A 22,405-nucleotide genomic window follows, 5' to 3' on the forward strand; every position below is an offset into this window, starting at 1 on the left:
GCTATTCTCTTCCCTGTCCCTCCCACACGAACATTTAAATGGCAAACTACTAAAGTTTAATTATATTTCTTGAGGCTCATAGTCTTTCTCCCCCATTTTCAAACAGAACTCAAACTGCAGTTTTTGTTTTAACACCTTCAAACTGAAATTATCTGGAAATGATATTTCCACAACTTTCAGGCAAAGAAATGGAAAATGAAAAAAAAAGCAGATAAAGCAACAAGTGGTATCTGACTAAGATGGAACAGGATCCTACATAGTTATATGGGAGAAATAAATATTTGCAGTAGGAAAGAGCAAACATGAATAAAAAAAAACTTGTCAAATATAGCTTTTCATACTATTGTTAACATTACAATTCTTTCAGATAAAAACTTTTATGCAGATACTACCTTAATATTAATTTTAAAGAACTGACTCATCTATTCAAAACGCTACCAAATTTCCTATTAATAATCCCTTATCTATAAAATGACAGAAACATAATCTTCCACTTAATCACACAGTAGACAAAAACAAATACACTAATTTCACTTTTGTCTTTCTATCTTTCCTGAGATTGACATTCATAAATCTAAAAAATTAGGATCTATGCTAAGTAGTCTTAAGTTAATAACTCATAGTCATATAGCCATTGTAATATTCATTTGATCCTGAAAATGTATTTGTAAGATGGGTGATAGGAAATATTATTCCTTACAGATTGGTAAACTGAAATTTGGGTTACATGGTTTGCCCAAGATCACAGTCAATGAAGTATCAGTTCTCTAACTTCAAATCAAGTGCTTCCTCCAACCCTAAATTTAATAAATATATTATTTTAAATCTATTACTCACCAACCAAAGCCTTGAACCTACATATAGACATATAGATAAATTTCAGCTGCTATTAAAATCCATGTCCTACTGTGACTCCAATGCCATATGATATGGAGGGGACTATCAATTCTCAAAGACAATGCTAGAATACAGTTCTGCAATTCCAATCAAGCAGGAAAAGTTTCAAGTAAAGGCTGAAAAAAGTACTATAGGTCTGTTGTCCAATGATCTCTTTAGCAAAATCTGTAGAGTTCCTATCTTCATTCTTTGAGCACAGTAGTAGATTATCCTAATAAAATGGGAAGTAGGCATGAGGGGTGGAGCAGTCTACATTAATTACAAGTATTTCTTACTGAAAAAAAATCATAAATCACTGAAACATTTAAGTAATTGAGGTTCCAAGTACAAAGTGCTCTTTATAAATTATCTGATTTACACAACCCTTTGAGCTGATATTACACTCTGTAGAAGAGAAAAGATTAGTAACTTGCCTAGAGTCACATAGTGAATGTCTGACTCAGGATTCAAACTTAGGTTCTACTAATTCAAGGACACCAAGTTGTGTGCTGTATCTACCCTCAAATATTTTAGTATTTTGGGATAAATCTGTGTTGATTTATGTTTTACATGATTTTTAAGATTTAAGCTAACTTCAGTAAGATTAGGTTACTTTTTTTTTTCAAAATAGAAAAAAATCAAAGAACAATGAATTAACAAATATTTATTGAAGATCTGAATGTGTAGGATAAAATCTTCCATTATGAAATTATATTTTTCTTTTAAGAAAGGAGGAAAATAAATAATTTCATCATTTTAAATCTTTTGAGTAAAAATTCCTAACTTTATGCATCATTTGTAACTGGTAAATCGCATCAATCAAATGTTTATAAATATAATCACAATTCCCACTGACTTGTACTCTAATTTTAGGTTTACATAAAAAAATTAGTCTTCTAATATTTTAGCTTTAAATGTTTTCTCCCTCACTACTCATCCAAGCAAGTAATATCAATATATTTTAATATACTAGGGAAAACAATTTCAATAAAAATTTTATTGTGAATCCTTTATTAATATTTCTTTTTCTGAGTTTAATTTTTCCTTTGGGTTTTGAGCAGACACAGCTATAAACTTTGCAATAAGACCAAAAGGTAAACATTAAGTACCCAGAGAATAAAAATGTAAACAACCAGTATTATAGATGTCTTAAGAGAGCATTAAGAATTTATCTTTGAAAACAAATAGCAAGTTACATATTCGAAAAAATTTCCTTCCTTAAAGCATGAAGTTTTTCTGTAAACAGGGAAATGGTACTTTGATAATTAAGATTTTTTTTTTGCTTGCTAATGAAAACATATTAATTCATCAATTTGAGAAAATTTCCCTTTCAAAAACACTAGGTAAGTAATTGAAGTAACAGCATAACAATGCTAGAGTACAAAAGAACATACTGAAAGGGGGAAAAAAAGATGGCATTATTTTACTGGTCAAAATAAACAATCAAAAGGAGAAAAATTATAAAAATCATCTATGCATCAACTACCACTTTGAGTTTGGAAATTCTGGCAAGTCTCGTGCTAGAACAAATCAGGCACGACAGTTTAATCAGTAAACTTTGTCTAAAATGTTCAAGATAAACAAGCACTTAGACAATGTGTGCAAAAGGATTAAGGAAATTAACTTTTGAGTCAATACAATTTTGCAATGATAAATAACATTTTGTTCTTCTAAACAAAGTACCAACCTGCTTTTAAAACAATAGTAAGAATGTTTTGGTTTTTTTAAATTCTTCCCCCACTGGTAGAAATGTCTCTCATATTTTGTTTTCATTTCTACAGCCTATCTTGCAATGAGGCTTGTAAAGAAACTAGGGCAGCATAATGTACATAAAGGTATTCTTAAAAAAAGGCAACAAATGTTATGAGATGACAGAGAAAAAACTCAAGTTTCTGTTTCAACTAATATTCACCGTTAAACATAAAAAGACTCCAAACAGGAATGTCAATTCACATTCTGACAAGCATACACTTAAGTTTGGTGTAAATGTTTAATTTTATTATGCCTCACAATGTACATTGTGGCATGTCATTTTACCATTGTGTGACAATTCATTGGTTGTCATATCTGAACACAGTATTGCTTTGGAAAAGATACACAATGGGAAACTGACAAAAGAGAGCTGTTGATTAGGAAAATAAGACAGAAAGGGTGGTTAATAATCATATTCTTCAAAGCTCTTTACTATCTGACCCAAAAGGTGCCAGTCAACAATCCTATATTTCAGTATACATGAGTACAGAGATTTATCCTATGCTTAGAAATTAAAAAGGCTAAAATTCTTGCATTCCAGGCTATTATTTCTGGTAGACAACACAACTTTATAGTTATTCTGCCAAAAATAATTTAAATATTTATTCAAAGTCACAGTAGTTGGGGTCTCTGAAATGTTCAATGTAGTGTTAAATTTAAGGGCATCTTATTATCTTCCTTTATTAATTTGGGTTTAAGCCCTTATTAAAAAATGAGTTGAAAGAAAATTAGTATTTTTTTTACTTAAAACCTATTTGTCCATATAAAATAAACTGGCATCTAGTTGAAATGGAAATTTCTACTTTAAAAAAGTGTCCAGTAGAAAAAACTGAATGCCAATAGGTGAAAAAAGAACATAGCAGACATAATGTTAACTTGCATTAACTACAGCTTATACTATTTATCTGCAGTAGATCTAAACCAAATTAGTACAATCAGTTCACACTAGGGATAAATTTAATAAATGGTTAAAAAAAAAAATACCAAGTATCTTGTTTTATTTGGTTTCACAATATTCTTTTAACAATACCACAAAAGGCTTTATCATATGTAAAGGAATCTAATTAACAACTCTCAAAATAAAATTTTCTTTTATGATGACACCTCAATATATTTTGATTTCAAACTAGCTAGGAATCTTCACTGTCACTACTACAGAATAATTCTAAGTAATCTATTGTCATCAGTAAGGAAATGCTACATTTTAAAGTAAAGAGTCCTTCCAATTGTGATTCATCCCTAGAGGACTCTTTGAGATCCCTTACTAAGAAAGCACATAAAAGGGATATGCAAAAGAGGAAAAATATTAGAATCACTTTTTAAAACTCTCTTTATGCCTACCAAAAAAGAGATGAGTTTAAATATTTAACAGCTCAATTTAGATTTACTGTACTTGTCAAATTTTCTTTTTAAAAAATCACTCACAAAGTATTAAATTCTTACACTGAATAGTGGGATGGTTTAAATAAAAGTTGGCAAAATATTAGTCCTGAATCATAAAAGGCAACATACTCATTGGTGGTCTAAAATTTCATAAAATATACACCAAAGGGACACCTCTATCTCCACCCCACAATTTAAATTAGCTAATAGGTGGGAAAGTATTCCTTTGCTAGCCAAAATCCAGGATGTTGAATGGTTAACTAATTAAATGCACAAAAGTAAAATTATTTAAAGAAGGGTGAGGAGAAAAGGAGAGAAGAAAAGATTTTCTGAAAATGTGCAGGTGATCTCAATTATTGGCCACAAGACTATCTCATAAGATAATCTTTACATTACATAAACCCACTAAACAAAATGTTGCCAGTGCCCTAGTACCACAGGTCAACTGATTTTTTCTCCCTCAAATCAGTGAGGAACTTTTTATTCAGAACAATTTCATTTTAAGACATCTGCAGTGATAAGCTATCAAACTTTATTCTGAATAACAATAAAGTGCTGAACGGTAATTACCTGAATTTTATACATTTGTAGTCTTTATTTATAATTTACTTATACTTTTAAGTCAAAAAAGCCCTTTCTGCTTTAATATCAAATTGTTGTGCACACATTATATACATTTTTTTTTTAAATATAGCTTTCAGTAAGGGGCTAAGGAGTACTGCAACCTTCTTATATGGCTAAAAGATAAAGACAAATCATGCAAGTTATTTTTTAGGAAGTGTATTTAAACTTAAGGAAAAATGGGACACTTATTTGAACCTTTTATACCATGAAATTATACCATTTACTAAAATATTATTAAACTAGATGCCTAGGTTTAGATTGGCAAGCATCATGCCACTGACATGCTTTAGTTTCTTGTAACTAAGGAAGGCAATCTTTAAAAATAAGGTGATCTGTAATTTTATAGTATGAACATCTATTTCTCGTTAAACTGTGTGATTAAATTTGAGATAACTTTGAGCAAATCCATACACAATCACACAATTAGTACATGCAAAACAGCACTGGTGCAGCATGAAAGGTATGCCAGTTTTTATCTAAAGATTTTTTCCTTTTGTTTCATGATGCAAGATGGCAGACAAATTTCATCTGGGTCAGTGAGTGACGAATAGGTCTCCCAAATTGAGCACATAATAATTTCAGTGTATTAGAGAAAGCAACTGCACAAATATCCTGGAAAAAAAAAAAACCATCAGAAAAACTTTAGGCAACTGACATAGCTCTTTAAAAAAAAAAAAAAAAAAAAAAGGTCATGCTGTGAAGTGTTTTAATAAAATAATTTAACAAACTCTTCAAAACAGTGGTTTGAGCTGAAGTTGGCAAACTGCTGCATAGAAATATGCTAACATACAACAGTCATGTGTAAGCCAGTGCATAGAGAATATAAAGCACTTGTGGTAACTGCAAATGGTAAAAAGTCAATAAAGCTTGTACAACCCAGCAATGAATCATTACAAAAAATAAAAATAAAAACCAGAAATGTTTAAGCCCAAGCTCCCTCTCTATGGCTACTCCACTCTCTCTACCCCACCCCATTCCCCCCAAGAGGGGAAGGGAAGGCAAGAGAACAAATGGGAAGGCAAAGAGGAAGGGAGGAAGGAAAGAAAGAAAAAAAAAGGATGGTAGGACATGGGAAGGAAAGGGGCATGGAGGGAGGGAAAGAGGAGAACAGAAAGAATAGTGGGAAGAAGGAAAAGAGAAAGGGAAGGAAGAAGAGAATAAAACAGGGAGAAGAAGGGACAGGCAAGCCTAGCCAGGAAAAAAGGGGCAACAAAAAAGGCTTTCAATTGCTCGATACCTGCAAACCAAGAATTGTATAAAGAGACCAGTGAAAAATAGAATTCAGTCCCCACACCCAACAGGCAAATAAAACAAGACAGACAGGGCTTTGGCAGACAATTTTAGGAGTTTGAATATGGCATTACATTTATCAATAATCCACAAAACAATATATGGCATATTTATATTAAATATGGGGCAACCAATTCTGCAAATCTGATGCTCATAATGCTTTAGCCAATGAAAGCACAATGTTATCAAGTTATATGAATGCTGGTGTTATCACAACAGTGCTCAAATATGAAACAACTGTTACCAACTCGTGCTTCAACAGTATTAAGAATTCAGTCAAATTATCATCTATGAAGTAAAACAAAGTTCTCCAGCTTTTCTGGGATGTGCCCTTTGTAACATATGCTATGATTCACTATAACACGAGCAGCAAGACACTGCAATGTTGTATGATTTATGGGCTGGATCAAATTTTTAGCTATCTCCTTCTCATCCAACAAGTCACTAGCAGTTTGTTTGTGAGAGTTTGTGGCATCAAAATGTGAACCCGATTTGATAAGGAGGTTCATGATGTCTGGATGGTTGTTAAGTGCAGCAATGTGCAAGGGACTGTTGTCATCAGAGTCTCTGACATTCACATCAGCACCACATTCCACCAGTACTGCAGTAACTTGCAGAGATGGGAATTTACAAACAGGATATCGACCTACACACGTGGTATTCTTGTCCACAGCCAGATGAAGAGGGCTAAAGTTATTCTTTCCTCTAGGGTGCAGCTTAAGAAACTTGTATATAGTTTGCTTCTTAAAATGATCCTGTTCTGGAGTACAAGGAACTTTTTCTAACAAACAAACTAAGTGCAAAATGATGGAAAGGGCTTTATTCAACTGTATTTGGTCAGGTGGACACTGAGTTTGTTTGATAGCTCTATCTATCTCAAGGACGCTTTTGCACAATATACCCATAAGATCATCAAATGTAACGGTCGTTCCCAATAAGCCTTTTGCCCTATCCTGTAGCATGAAAGAGAACAACTCTGCAAAAGATAATAAACTACTAGCAGTCATTGGGCTCAAGGGGTCCAAATTGTTCTGCTGCATATCCAAAGCATATTTCCACAGATTGATGCATCTTTTGAAATTTCCAGAGTCTGCATAGACAGCACCTCTGTATCTAATATAATAAGATGTATCTGGGTGAGAAGGACCAAGAATACGTTCTCTAATTAATAGAGCTTGCATTCTCATCTCATCAGGGTCAGCAATAAGGTTTTCTAGTTCTTCTGCACTGTTCACTTCCTTGGCATAGTCATAAGCCATTATTAATGTTTGTGGTACAGGTTTGCTGATGATATTAGTCCTGTCACTGTACCTCATGTCCATTGCTCTTTTCCAGTATTTCAAAGCCCCAAGTAGATCTCTTTTTTTGTCTACAAATGTAGCTCCCAAAAGTTCTAAGGCATTAATGCGTTCTGTCTTGCTAGTCTGTGCATGTTGTGTCAGAAAATCCACAATATTTGTGTGACCTGTCACACTTGCTGACAGAAGGGGAGTCATTCCATAGCCATCCTTTTCCATCTTGGCACTATACTTAAGAAGCATTTTCATGATGTCCAAACTTCCAGATTCTGCGCAATCATGCAGTGCAGTGTTTCCTTAGAAAAAAAGACAAGGAAATTACATGTTTTTATGGATAAATACAATGTAACACATATCCACACTATAAAAGTAGTTTGTTCTCATGCTAAAAAAATTTTTGAACATAAAATAGGTTTAAATCTGATTCCAATTGTGGAAAATTAACTATGTATTCTCTGAATATAGTCTATAATTTTACAATGAAATAATCTAAGTAGATGCTGAAAAAATTACTACATAAAAATGTTTACTATAAAGAGTTTTTAAAAATTCCTTTCTATGTAAAGCTACAGTACTGTTCCTATTCTTCTCTCTCCCCATCTTTATTACTTTTACTTTCCTTCTCTTTCTAAGAATATAATTACTAGTTGGCCTCAAGTCTGGCCAAACAAAAAAGATTGGGGAGAGAGGAAAGTGGAAGTAAGTAGTACACATTAAGACCAAGATAGTAAATAAAGAATTAAAGGAACGTGTGTAGAGTTTAGATTCAGTTTAAAGAGGAATAAGCATTTATGTAGTACTAGATGCTAGGCCTTATGCTGAGCTCTTTACGAACATTATCTCATTTAATCTTTATAAGAACTTCAAGATATAGGTGCTATTATTATTCCTGTTTCACCGATCCAAACAAGAGAGATTCTGATTTACACAGGACCACATAACTATTAAGTTCCTGAGGCTGATTTTGAAGGCAGGTCTTCCTGACTGAAGGCTCTGCACTGTATTCACCTTACCAGCTTTTGCAGGTATTCAAATAAGGAAGTAAATATTGTGTATTCAGAGAAATGATACTGCAATTTAAAAAATGTGGGCCATTCAACATTAATTTAAAAGTTGATATTGAAATACTTTCACATTTTTCATTGTTATTTAAGTTCTTACCTTTTTTAGATGTTCCAATACTAGTCTATTTCCTCCTATACATAGATTAAATCGATGGATATTGGGACACTGTTGAAAAGTTTACATGAAACAAAACTAAGGGATGAGGAACTTAAAAGCCACCCAAAAATATATTGTTGTTTGGTTATTTTTCAGTTGTCTGACTTTTTACAACCCCTTTGGATTTTGTTAGCAAAAATACTGGAGTGACTTGCCATTTCCTTCTCTAGCTCATTACACAGATGAGGAAACTGAGGTCAACAGGGTTAAGTGATTTGCCCAGGGTCACACAGCTAGTATCTATGGCCAGATTTAAATTTAGAAAGAGGAGTCTCCCTGATCCTAAGCCCAGAACACTATCCACTTGCAATCTACTTGCTTAGGTATATTAGCTACCTGAGCTTAATGAACACTTCATGTAATGCATTTTATTGTGCTATAATACCTTTGGGACTTCAAACTGTGATTCTCCTTTTTTTCTGGGATTCCAACGCTGTGTCACTTCAGTGATAGATTCTTTACAAAGGAAAAAACCCACAAAACTCTTCTGATTCTTATGCTAGTTTGGGGTTGCAAAAGTAAATACAAAATGAGATGCTCTAGAAATCTCTGTGGGATACCTCAATATTTAAAGAGCTCAAAACTCCCATTAATAATATACTTATTGTGCTAACAAAAGACTTCTATGAATTGATGCAAAGTGAAGTGAGCAGAATCAGGAGATATCATACACAATAAATAGTAAGACTGTACAATGATCAAAAGTGAATGACGTAGCTATTTTCAATAATAAATGATCCAAGATAATCCCAAAGGACGTCTGTTGAAAAAAGCTATCCACTCCAGAGAAAGAAATCAATGCAGATTGAAGCAATGAGGATTTTTCACTTTCTGCATTTTTTGCTTTTTTTCCCCCCACTCTGAGTCTGTGTCTTCTTTTATATGATTAATATGGCAATACATTGTGCATGATGGAACATGCACATCTTATATTGTATATCAAATTACTTACTGTCTCAGGGAGGGGGATGTAAGCAAGGAGAAAAAAAATTTAGAACTCAAAATTATTTTTTTAAATAAATTGTTAAAAATTGCCTTTATATGTAACTGGAAAAAAGTAAAATACTACAAAAAAATAACACTCATTTCTCTAAAATGCCACAAAAATCTATCTATAATAACACTCTCGCAGAATCTTTTATTTTTTATGTTATATGTAAAGCTACAAGGGGAAAATACACAACACAATATCATTCCTCTTTTTTGTAAAGAAATATAATGCACATAGCAAGTAATTGAGCGATCAATCAATAAGCATTTACTAAGCACCTACTACATTCTGGGCACTTTGTTAAATATACAAAGACAAAAAATTTAACAGAATAGAATGAATCTTATAGAAAGTCATGCTCTATTCATATAAAGTTTAGGCTTCTTAGAAGTTACTACATAAAAGTTAACTATTACATAAAATACAAAAAAAACTATTAACTATATAAAAGTTTCATCATGTTACATAAAAGTTAAGTTCTACAAGTTATTAACTACATTAAAAAAGCAATTTAATGATATATTCTTCCTAAAAAAAAAATCTAACTCTATAAAGAAGTTACTTTTCCTTAACAGTAAGTGGTCTACCTCAATTTATTCTTAAATTAACTATGTAAAGCAGACCTTTAACTATATCCCCCCCTTTTTGTTTTCAACATTCACTTTTATAAAATTTTGACTTCTAAATTTTTTTCTTTCCTCCTTTTCTCCCCCAACAGTAATTTAATATAAGTTATTCATGTATAATCATATTAAACACATTGGTCAAGTTGTGAAAAATGAATCAAAACAAAAGGGAAAAACCACGAGAAAGAAAAACCAAACACCACAAAGAATTAAAATAGTATGCTTAAATTTGTCTTCAACTTCAAAGTTTTTTTACTGGATATGGATGACATTTCCCCTCATAAGTCCCTTAGAATTGCCTTAGATCATTATACTGCTGAGTAGAGTTACTAAGTCTATCCATGTTGACCATTCCACAATGTTGTTATTACTGTATACAAGGTTTTCTGGTTCTGCTCACTTCACTCAGTTTCAGTTCATGTCCTTCCAGGTTTTTCTGAAATCTATCTGTTCATCATTTCTTTAGCATAATAGTATTCCATTCCAATCACATGCCACAATTTGTTTAGCTATTCCCCAATTGATGAGCATCCTCTCAATTTCCAATTTTTTTGCCACCCATAGCAAGAACTGACATACATAAATATTTTTGTACATGTGAGTCCTTTTCCCTTTTTTTAATGATCTCTTTGGGATACAGTCCCAGTAGTGAATCTGCTGGATTCAAAGGGTATGAAGTTTTATATCCCTTTGGGCATAATTCTAAATTGCTTTCTAGAATGGTTGATCAATTCACAACAATACATTATTGTTCCAATTTTTGACATCTCCAACATTGATCATTTTTCTTTTCTGCCAATTAGTCAATATGATGAGTATGAGGTGATAGATCAGAGTTGTTTCAATTTGCATTTCTCTAATCAGTGATTTAGAGCATTTTTTCATATGACTGTAAAAAAAAATTAATTTCTTCATCTGAAATCTGCCTGGTTCATATCCTCTAACCATTTATGAATTGGGGATGACTTGTATTCTTATAAATCTGACTCAATTTTCTATGTAGTTTAGCAATAAGACCTTTATTAGGAACACTGGCAGTAAAAATTATTCCCAAGCTTTGCGCTTTCCTTTTTAGTAACTCTCTTCTTTAAATAAGAAATTGAACATTAAAAATTAGTGGTAGAGTTAGAATTAAAACTCAGATTTCTTAATTCCTGGTCTAATGCCCTAACTTTATTTCCAGTAACCACTATCCCAAAATAACAATTTTCAAGATCTATGACTTTCTGTGAATTTTCTGATTAAATTAAATTTGCCATATATAAATCTGCTATTTGAAATGCTTTGGCTTAACATTGTTATATTAACATTAATATTTACCATGCAAGAAGAAGCACAAATTAATTTTAGTAGAAAATAAAACTGTTAAGAGGTGAAAATGAGGAAGAAATTCATTAAGGTTTGAAGAGATGTAATGTTGTCTAGGGAACAGCAAAGACAGTTTGGTGTCCTGCTACTTAAAAAAACAAACCTGTTGGTTTGTTTCCCCTGTAGGTGTCACTAACCGTTTCCCTAAATGATAGCTGTGAAGGCTAAATTGGAAGCGGGACTGGTCTAGGTAGGGTGCTACTAGACCACATTGTCAATGCACCTATTGGTGGCAGTTGGACAAGTAGTCAAGATTTATTAAATGTCTACTACATGTCAGAAATTTTGCTAAGTGCTGGGGAACACAAAGAAAGACTATCCCTTACCCCCACAAAAAACACCCAATCTGATCTCAAGGTCACAGTCTAATGGTCAGCAATTGTTGCTGCTGATGGTAGATAGTCACCCTTTCCAGTATAATTTATTCCCACTATGGATTATAGTGGATAGGCTGGAAGGTCTCTTTGATATGAGGGACAACTAATATCTCTTGGACTCAGGTTCTTGGGTTATCTCCATAAGTATTTGAGGGGAGATGATGGTCAAGGTGGTTGGTGGTGGTTTGCCTTGCCTGGCACAATCGTGGACCTTTTGTTTATTCCCCAAGAGAAAAAAAGCAAAAGAATAGAGTCATGAAAATGAAGGGAAGAAAGAGTAATCATTTACTAGCAACATTTTGGAAGAGAACATATACATTTATAAAAATAATATTTTTTAAAAATGAAGGGCAAGATCAGAAAATACTTTTATGTAGTAAGTAGCACTTGAGATGATTTTTAACTTTAAATTTTTAAATTATTACTTTTTTTAAATGGGGGCTCTAAGAAGCAGCAGTAAAGAAACAGGACATCCTAAGAACAAGTGACATCAAATGAAAAGGCAAAAGGTTTAGGAGACAAAATGTCCTGCATGAAAAACAATAAGGCCATTTTGTCTGCATCTTAAAGAGTATTTTAAGGGAATGTATTATATAAGGTAGGTCCAGAGCTAGGTAGTAAAAGGCTTAGAATGTGACTCCAAGTGCAGGAACTATCTTATTTTCCATTTGTACCCCCCAACACTTAGTACAATAGTTGGCTTGTAGTATATATATGCTTAATAAATTCTTTTTCATTCCATTTCATGATAGAGCAGTGATAGGAATCTTAATTATAAAAGTCATAGCATTTAAGTGTAGTGGCTGTAGGTGTGAGGAGATCAAATACTTCAAGCCCACAGTGAAACAGGATTAGTCATACCAAAGTACCAAGAAAAGAAAATGTTTAGTCCAAATAAACTAAAGAACTACAACTATGCATCTAATGCTAACAAAAGTCTAATAGTCTTTTAAAATTAAAGATAGTAAGAGGAACCTAGAAATTAGAGGGAACCGCTACTAGAATAGTGGATAGAGCACTGTGTTTAGAATCAGGAAGACTTTTTTCAAATCTGGATTCAAAAGTAACTATATATCTTCACTAAATTATTTAGGTCCACCAATTCAGTCTAGAATTTAAAGGAGTAGAGATAAAGAATTATGTACGGTTGATCTATTTAGAAGGCTTACTAATATAGAAATAGATTGTATGTGTATATATATACACACACTGATCCTGTAGGAAAAAAAAATTATATACCCTTGCTGTCCTTGGTTCTGATATTGGTTCTTGTTTGGAAAGATGAAAGGGCAATGTAGAAGATAGTTGGCTTGGTAAATAGAGAACTGTATCGGAGGTCAGACCTGAATTCAAATGAGGCCTCAGATAACTAGTATCTGTGTAATCCTGAACAAATCATATAACTTCTGTCTACCTCAGTTTCCTCAGTAATAAAATGGGGATAATAATAATACCTATCTCCCAGGTCTGCAATTACTGTAAAATGATTAGCATAGTGTCTGGCACAAATTAATGTTATTTATTCAGTCAGGTTTGAGTCTTCTTGACCCCACATCAGATTTTCTTGATAACAACACTGAAATGGTTTGTCATTTCCTTTTTCAGTGGAAAAAGCAAACAGATGTTGTGACTTGTCCAGGGTCATAAAACTAGTGAGCATATAAAACTAGATTTGAACTCAGGTTATCCTCACTTCAAAGCCAATGTTTTGTTTACTGTCCATTTTGTCATTTCTCATGGCAAAATAATGTTCCATTATATTTATATATTACAATTTGTTTAGCTGTCTTCCAGAAGGAAGACCTTCCCTCCCCCTTAGTTTCTAATTTCTGACTACAATAAATGTTTTTATACATGGCCTTTTCCCTCTTTCTTTAATTGCCTTGGGGTTTTGTAATCAATGAATCAAAGGGTTCATGTAATTTATTAACTTCTGGGGGCTTAATTCCAAACTGCTTTCTAGAATGGCTAGACCAATTCATAATAACACCTGGCACAGAGTAAGTGCTATGACTCTTATATATTGTTGCTAATATTATCCTCTACCTCTTAAATTTTTCCACAAAGAAGCTCTCTCTTTTTTTTTTTTTTTTTTTTTATTTTAAGGAATATTTTATTTCCTTTAATAAGCTGGAAAGCTGAAAAGTAATTTGTAATGGGCTGAAACTGAGCAGATGCACTGAGGTTTGAACAAGCAAGCACTTAAGACTAATTACCAATTGGGCAATATTCTATTAGCATTTGCTTGGAAAATGGCCAGCCCCACCATTCTGTGCTGGCGTGATTGGTTGGTGCAGAGGGAGATTGGGAGGAGGGATAAAAAGGGTGAAGTAGGACAAGTGAGAGTGACTCCTGGCTGGATTCATATAGCCATTCCTCTCATGTCCACAAAGAATAAAGATCAAGGACTTTTGCTTATCCTGACTATGGCTGATTCTAAAGTATCCAGGGTGCTAACGGGGTCATCATACTAATTCTCAATCTCATTTACTGTCTATTCTGAGAAGCATCCTGACCTGCACTTTGGCTATGAAAGAAATACTAAATTTCACACATTAAACAAATCACTATAAAATTCTTCCTCTCCTCCATAATTTTCATTTTTTCCAAATTCCTATTTCTGATTTAACTCAAAATTTCAAAAATCTTCAAAATATTCATAGCTGTTTCATATCAATGGATAATCTTGTTTATGTCTAGTGAAAACGAAAAACCTCAAAAATAATTCAGACCTGCACAAACAAAATCAATACAGCTAGAATATGAAAAGCTATTCATGGGATAAAAAAAAAAAAGGTCTAATATCCAAAACACATAGGTAATTGATATAAATTCTTAAGAGCCATTGCTTCTGTAAAAATGTATTCCAAATTTTTTCTCCCTCCTTCCTCTCCCCTTCCCAAAGACAGAAAGCATTCCAATATAGGTTAAACATGTACAATCTAAACATATTTCCATATTTTGCCATTCCTTACAGATAAGGAATCAAAGGATACATAGATGATTTTCAAAATAAAAAAAAGCAAGCCATTAATGAGTATATAGAAATCATTAACATAAGAAATAGAAACTAAAACAACTTTGAAGTTTCATCCCACATTCATCAGATTGACAAAGAAAGTAGAAATGGCAAATATTGAAAGGACTGTGAAGGCTAATTGTATACTATTTCAAAGTCCGATTCTTTTTGTACAGCAAAATAACTATATGGACATGTATACATGTATTGTACTTAACTTATACTTTAACATATTTAACATGTATTGGTCAACCTGCCATCTAGGGGAAGGGGTGGGGGAAAGGAGGTGAAAAGTTGGAAAAAAGGTCTTGCAATTGTCAATGCTGAAAAATTACCCATGCATATATCTTGTAAATAAAAAGCTATTAAAAAAAAAAAAAAGACTGTGAAACACAGACATCACAGGCAAAATGTGAATTGATCTCAACTATTCTGGATAATAATTTAAAATTATACAAATGATACTTAATATACTCTTTTATCCAGCAATACTACTATCAGGACTACTGTTCAATGTCAAAGAAAGACTATCACATACACAAAAAATACTTTATAGTAACACTTTTTGTAGTAGCCAAAATGAATGACTTTGAGAAATGGGGGTTGTGTTTATATGATTATAGTGGGATAACTACAATGTAAAAAATGATAAATATGAAAATTAAGGGAAAGATGAAAAGAGCTGTATGCATTGATACACAGCAGACTAAGGAGAACCAAGGGTAATCTACATGATGATCACAATGATACAAAGAAATGTTATCAAATGTGGCCAAGGTGTTTATTGGCTTTGCTTATTTATACTTTTCTGTGACAAAGAAGGGTTTTTTGGGGGAAATATGGACACACAGACACAAAAATCAATGCCAATTTGTAAACAAACTAACAATATACATGATCAAATTTAAATTAATGTCAATCTAACAATGTTTTCTGGCCTAGTTTGTCTCTGTATCTCACCCTAGCACACTCCTCTAATTTCAGTAAAGGCAGGTTCTTGCTTTTTCAGAAAAAAATATACTCCTTTTATTCTATGTAGCACCCCAAGCCCAAGTAAACCTAATTCATACCAATTTGGATCAAGGATTCTTAACTTTTTTTATCATGGATTTGACAATCTGATGAAACCTATGGGCCACTTGTTTATAAAAAGTCTTTTAAGTTTATAAAATGCCGCTTTTAAGTTACCAAAAATAGAATGGGACATGCCTGCCTTGCAGTAGTTTATCAAAGCTTTGTATGTTTTATTTACTACATGCTCAGCAAAAGTTAAATATGATATGGTTGACAGAACAGTTGTACTCTGCTGCCTCATTGTTATATGGAGCTATGTCTTCTGAGCCTTAGTCTCCTTATCTGTAAAATGAGAATAATAATAATACCCACCACACATAATTATTGTGAGGATCAAATAAAAATTATTTAAGTCAGTTTGGAAATTCTAAAATATTAAAATGGGCTACTATTACTTAAGTTAATGTGTGCCAATGCTTGGGATTATTTTGTCCTATTGAAAAAAAGATCAGTTCTAATTTTGCCAACAATCAATTATCAATAATTTTTAGGAAACAAATTTATGTCTCAATAAGAAAAAAGTATTTTTTATTACACAAATATACCACATAGATATTTAAAAACACATGTACTCTTGAAACTCTACTTGCCAAGACTCAGAATTATATAAATACAAACACTCCAAACATTCTTTTTGCAAAAAAGATCAGAATAATTGGAGATTTATTTAGACTGGCTCAGTGAAAGAAATCAGGTACACTACAGAAGAAAACAAATAAAGCACCCTGATAAACCCAAAGATTGCACTAACTGGGGTAATTTGATAGAAACTTCTAGAAAAACTGGAAAGCAATCTGGTAGAAATTAGGTATAATATTTCACATAATATACCAAGACTTAAAGCTCCAAAAGGGTATCTGACTTAAACCTAATAGAGATGAAATCAAGAAGAACACAGAGAAATTAACTGACACATATCTCTGGATAGGGGAAGAGCATATGATCAAACAAGGGAGAGAAAGGATCACAGAAGATAGAACTTTTTGATTAAATATTTTATTTGATTCTCATGTTTCTTTTGATTCTCTATTCTTCATATTAAATCAGCGGCCAAATCTTTTCATTCTACCTCCACATCTCCCACATCCATCCCTTTGTACTACCTTACCCAATTCACCCACTTACACAGTAGCCTCTTAAATGCTATCCCTGCCAAAAGTCCTCATTGCCACCCCCAATCCATATTCTATTCAGTTGCTAAATTGATATTCCTAAAATGCATGTCTACAACACTATACTGCTTTAAAAGGTAAGTTTAAAAAAAAAGAAATGTGAAGGCCCCCTGTTGCCTTTAGGGTCAAATAAAATTCCAGTTTTATCATTTAAGTCCTGCACTATTTGGCTACAGCTCACCTTTCCAGTGAAAGTATTCTGGTGAAATTGACCTACTTGCTATTCCTAGCTCTGACATTGTATAAAGTGTTGGATTTAGAGTAACAAACTTGGTGGAAATCCAGCTTTTGATTCTCACTAGCTACGTAACCATAGCTAGTGCTATGAAAAACTATGAGTTTCAGTTTTCTCATCTGTAAAATATGAATGTTAAGAATAATAGCAGAATTTCTGTGAGAAGCAAATGAGGATAATATGTAAACCTTTAAGTACTATATAAATTTGAATTACCTTGATTTTGCATTGGTTGTGGCTCATGCTTTTCCATGTAACCTCTGGGTGCTCTAAGTTATTTTACCTAAAACAATATTTGCCTTAGCTTCTTTATTTGTATCTTTGTATGTAATATGAACATTAGTGAAAATTAAAATGAAAAAAGTGTGGCAGACCTTTAAAAACTAAATTTTAAGATGGAAAAGTGTGCTTTTCAACATATATAAAAATTAACACTTCTGATGATATTAAGGAAAATTTAATTTCTGAAGACAACAAAATAAGTACAAATAGCAGAGGTGTTCTATGCCTCAAGGGCCTAAAAAAAAAGTAAATCCTTTCATATAAAGATCTATAAAATATTATTTAAATTATAAAAACAAAGAAATGGAGGAGTAAATGGTGATGAGACAAATACCACAAAGCAGAGTTAAATATTGCTTAATGTCATTTATAATTTAACAGAAAAAGGCTAACAACACAATCTATTTATATTAATGGCCCTTACATAATTTTGATTATTGTTCTGAGTTATAAAGAGAATGTAAAAGAAGAAAAATGAAATTTATCAAGAATCTATGATTCCTCATTAAGGACTTTCTGTATTTCTAGAGTGTTACAAAAGTCCTTAATGAATCATTATAGATTCTTGTGAGTGGTACAGAGCAGCCAGGTGAATGGAGAACTAGGCCTAGAAGATTTATCTTCCTGAATTTCAAATCTGCCCTAGGCTAGTCACCTAACCTTGGTTGCCTCAATTAATTCATCTGTAAAAGGAGATGGAGAAGGAAATAACAAACCACTCTAGTATCCTTACATAGAAAACCTCAACTGGGGTCTCAAAGAGTTGGACATGACTGAAATAAGAGAACAATCTTAAGATATTACAAATTATATTGATGAACCCCCCAAAGTGCCCCTAACACGCTTTTTTTCATTTAATAATACAAACTTTAATATTACCTCCCCGAGGGGGAAAAAAAGGGGAGGCTAGGCAATTTGGGCTAAGTGACTTGCCTGAGGTCTCACAGCTAATAATCAAGTGCCTGAAGGCAGAATTTGAACTCAGGTCAGAGCCAATGAGCTATCCACTGTACCATCCAGCTGCCCTCTATATTACTTTCTGTAACTTCTCACATTAATATGATCACAAGTAAGCAGAAATAATCTCTTAATATTACTGAGTTTTAACTAAAAAGAATGGCAATAATATATCCAAATATTCTTATGTTCAAAGAACTTATATAAAGTTGGCTAGTGACATAATTGTTTCTATTATGTCACTAGTATACATTTTGTTTGGGGAAAAAACAAGACTTTCCATATCAAAACATTGACTCAAATGTTTTCAAGTATCGAAAGAAAAAGACCTTCAAAGTTAACACTTATTTAAAATTGTATAAATAAGCCATTTTCCTCTGAAAAAATTAGGAGGTAGCATTATTGATAACCTCAATGCACAGCCCTCTCCCCATTTTTAAATCGAATACCTAACAGTAAAGGGCATTTTGAGATTTTTCTAGCTTGGCTCATTTAATAAATATTGTACAAATATGCATTTTAAAAGAGGCATACAATAAATATGTTTTAAAAGAAAAGCTTCTCTTCTTTCACTTACAGAAATTCTCCAATAAGACCAGTTTACTGACACAATTTCCTGTGAAAGAACATATCCTTCTATTTGGTAAAAAGCCAACTTCAATATTTTATATTCAGTACATTTTACAAATAGAAAAAAATAAATTATTGACGACATTAAATAAAACTAAAGAATATATCTGATTAACTGAATCTTGTTTTTTGTAATCCTAGGCAAGTCATTTCACATCCATATACAAATTTACCCAACAATAAATTAAAAGACAATGCTTATCATAGAGTGTTTTAAGGGAGTTTTACAAGAAGATTCAAGAAAAGTAAACGAGAACACCTGGTAGTCAATACTAATTATTACTTTTAGAAAATACTTAAATTGTAATCAATTTAAAATAATAAAAACGCAGACCTTGAACTTACCTTTAACACTTTTTCTATTAACATCAGCCCCCTTTTCAAGTAAATACTGAGCAATTTCTTTATGTCCTTTGTAACATGAAATCATTAAGCATGTATGACCATGACGGTTTGAAACTTCCAAATCAGCTTTGTGTTCCACAAGATATTTGACTATTTCCAGGTGACCATCAAAACAGGCAGCCCTAAGAGGAGTTGAATTTGTCAAAGTTGTGTTGTTGACAGATGCTCCATGGTCTAACAAGGATTGGACTACCTTCAAATGTCCTGCTGCAGAAGCTGCCCATAAAGGTGGGGCCCCCTCAATCGTTTCACCATCAAAATTCACAGAGCCTCCAATCTCTATGGAGGCACTGCACTGCTCCAAAAGGTATTCCACCATGTCAAGGTGCCCATATCGGGCTGCCATCAAAAGTGGAGTGGCACCATTTGTTTTTTCAGAGATCAACAAGGCCACTTCCTCTTTTGATTTGCTTGCCAACAACTTGGCAAGAAGGCGCAGCTTGCCATCCCGAGCTGCATTAAACACTGCTGTCTTTAGATCCATTTATGTCCAATTGAGTCTGTGTCTTGTTTATCCTTCAGGAACAAGTTCCTGCTTAACTTTATGGGCAGGGCCAACAATTAACAGGAACCAGAGTTCAATGACAATCACTGCAACTCAGTATGTACACAACCACGAAAAATGTCTGTTGTCCTACTGCCTTCCAACATCTGGCATCTGAGATCACCAAACTAGAAAAAAAAAGATTTAAAGTTACCATATGTGTATTTTCCACAAATTTTAGGTCTCCCCCCGCCCAACATAATGGTTCCTGTGACCAAAAAAAAGTTTTATCTTTTTTGATTTAGTTTTCTTAAATAATTTTCCTAAAAGCTCTTGTGGGGGCCAGATTATACCAAATTTTGACCCTATATGCCTACATAGTTCATTTTATTGTTTCTGCTTTCAACTCTAAGCTTCCAAGCTTCTAATTTGGTGGTGCACACAGCACAGAACTGGGAAAGTAAATAGTTGGGGTACTAATGAACTTTTACTTTATCTCCTGGCAATAATCGTCTAGGGCACCAATCCCCATGTGGGAGGCGAGGATCCCGACAGAGAAAAAACAAAAGGTCCGAAAACAACGAGGCCAATTCCAGAAATACTAACCAGAAAGATCCTCATCCTTTTCAACTTCCCCCTGCACTTCCTCAACTCAGGGCACCTCGAAACCCTAACTTCCGCTCCTTCAGGACCCCGAAAGCTCCACCCCATTCCCGACATCCCCCAGTGGATTCCTCTAAAGCTGGGGGTTTTCCCACATGACCCCGAAGCCCTCTTCTCCCGAAGCCCGGCTCCGCCTCCCAGGCCTTACGGCCTTCCCGCTTCTCCCTCCTCCGGCTCCGCTCCCCGCGCCCCGCAACTTCGACTTTCCCGCTGTTGTGCCCAGTTCTAAATTCCCTGTGAACTGGCTCCAGGCTGACCTCCGAGCCCGAGAGGTGCCACAGCCGCCACCCACCTGCCCGAGCCGGCTTCACGCCTCTCACCACCGTAGCTGGGTCAGGTCTCCGGCCGCTCCAGCTCGGGCCGCCGCCACCCCCTTCAAATGATAACCGTCGCCGTCTCAGCCGACACTTCCTGGGCTGCCCTGGTCTCCTGGTCGGCGTCCAGCTCCTCCATGACCCGCAGCAGAGGAATTCTAGCCGCCCCACCGCCACCAAAGCGAACTGGGCTAAGTCACCTCCTTTCGCTCCTCAAGATGCCGCTTCAGCAGCAGCCATGGCGGATGTTGTAATGGGCTCTAGGCGGGGGAAGCCTAAAGTGCTGGCTCACAGCGCTGACGCGACAGCCGCGCCATTGGGTTAGGAGAGGGCGGTGGCTGCCGCGAGCAACCGCCCTGGGGCGGGCCTAGCGTGATGCGTGATGCGCCGGACGAGGCGCTGGGGGAGGGGAAAGGAGGAGGGAAAAGAAAGCAGAGGAGGCGGAGCGAAGGAAGGCGGGGCTGCCAAGCGCAGCGGAGCTCAAGGGAGAGCCAGCTAGCAGAGACCACGTGCTCACCAAGGTCTAGTCTCGCGGGTTCTTGGCTTGGGGCGCGAGGAGAGAAAGGCCCAGGGAAGGGATGTGGGAGAGCCTGACACTGGGAACCTCAGATTGTTTCCTCCAGTCCTTGGGCTATAGAGGATTTGCTGGCGGGTGAAAGGACTTCCTAACCTACTCCATGCCAAATGCAGGAAAATTAAAGTATATATTTTCTCTCCCACAGAATGACCTAGAAAGGATAGAATGTGGTTTTTTTTTTTTTTTTTTTTTGGTCTGTCTGGCACCTTTACTTCATGATTGATTGGGGAACTCTTGGTGAAGAAACTCATGTCAATATAGATCGGCAATTCTTCTGTAACTTATAAGCATCAAACTGGAGCTTGGAGAGACTGCAGGCATCCCATGTTGTCTAGCCATCTGGTTTTACAGATGAAGGAACTGAGTCTCAGTGGAACTTGAATCCAGGTTTTTCCATTCCAATCAGGGCTCTGCAATGACTCCCAGGAAGTATATGCCACAAAACATTCCCCCAGCCTGTTGGTGTATTAATGCTACCAATCCTACCAGAAATAAAAGTTATTTTGGCAGTCATGATTAAAAAAAAAAAAAAAAGAGTAGGCTTATATAATGCATTGGATTCATACTACTGCTTGGTTTTTTAAACTACTAGAATGTCAGTGTGACCTGGTTGCTGTAGTTTTAACTTGTCTTCCCTTTTTACTCCCTTTCTAAACCAGTTCAAAACTGAATGGAGGCCCATCAATTGGAGAATAGCTGAATAAATTCTAGTAATATGAATATTATGGAATATTATTGTTATGTAAGAAACAACCAGTGGGATGATTTCAGAGAGGCCTGGAGAGAC

The 22,405-nt window shown here is 34.5% G+C and overlaps 1 protein-coding gene across 1 annotated transcript; it reads right to left on the reverse strand.

Moving 5' to 3' along the window:
• Positions 1-2,852: 2,852 nt before the first annotated feature.
• FEM1C (fem-1 homolog C) lies at positions 2,853-21,118 on the reverse strand. Its single transcript, XM_051994524.1, has 3 exons — positions 21,020-21,118; positions 19,521-20,252; positions 2,853-7,519 (listed from the first exon to the last, which is right to left on the reverse strand). The coding sequence occupies exons 2-3, from the start codon at positions 20,062-20,064 to the stop codon at positions 6,210-6,212; spliced, it is 1,854 nt and encodes a 617-aa protein (XP_051850484.1). The 5' UTR covers positions 20,065-20,252; positions 21,020-21,118; the 3' UTR covers positions 2,853-6,209.
• Positions 21,119-22,405: the final 1,287 nt, after the last annotated feature.

The sequence above is a fragment of the Antechinus flavipes genome, chromosome 1 (genome assembly GCF_016432865.1).
Source record: "Antechinus flavipes isolate AdamAnt ecotype Samford, QLD, Australia chromosome 1, AdamAnt_v2, whole genome shotgun sequence".
In the NCBI taxonomy this organism is placed as follows: domain Eukaryota; kingdom Metazoa; phylum Chordata; class Mammalia; order Dasyuromorphia; family Dasyuridae; genus Antechinus; species Antechinus flavipes.

Coding starts and splice junctions, on each gene's coding strand:
- FEM1C (XM_051994524.1), bottom strand. CDS start 20,064: ATGGATCTAAAGACAGCAGTGTTTAATGCAGCTCGGGATGGCAAGCTG. Junction 7,520..19,520: donor TAATAGAAAAAGTGTTAAAG/GTAAGTTCAAGG, acceptor TTTTTTTCTAAG/GAAACACTGCACTGCATGAT.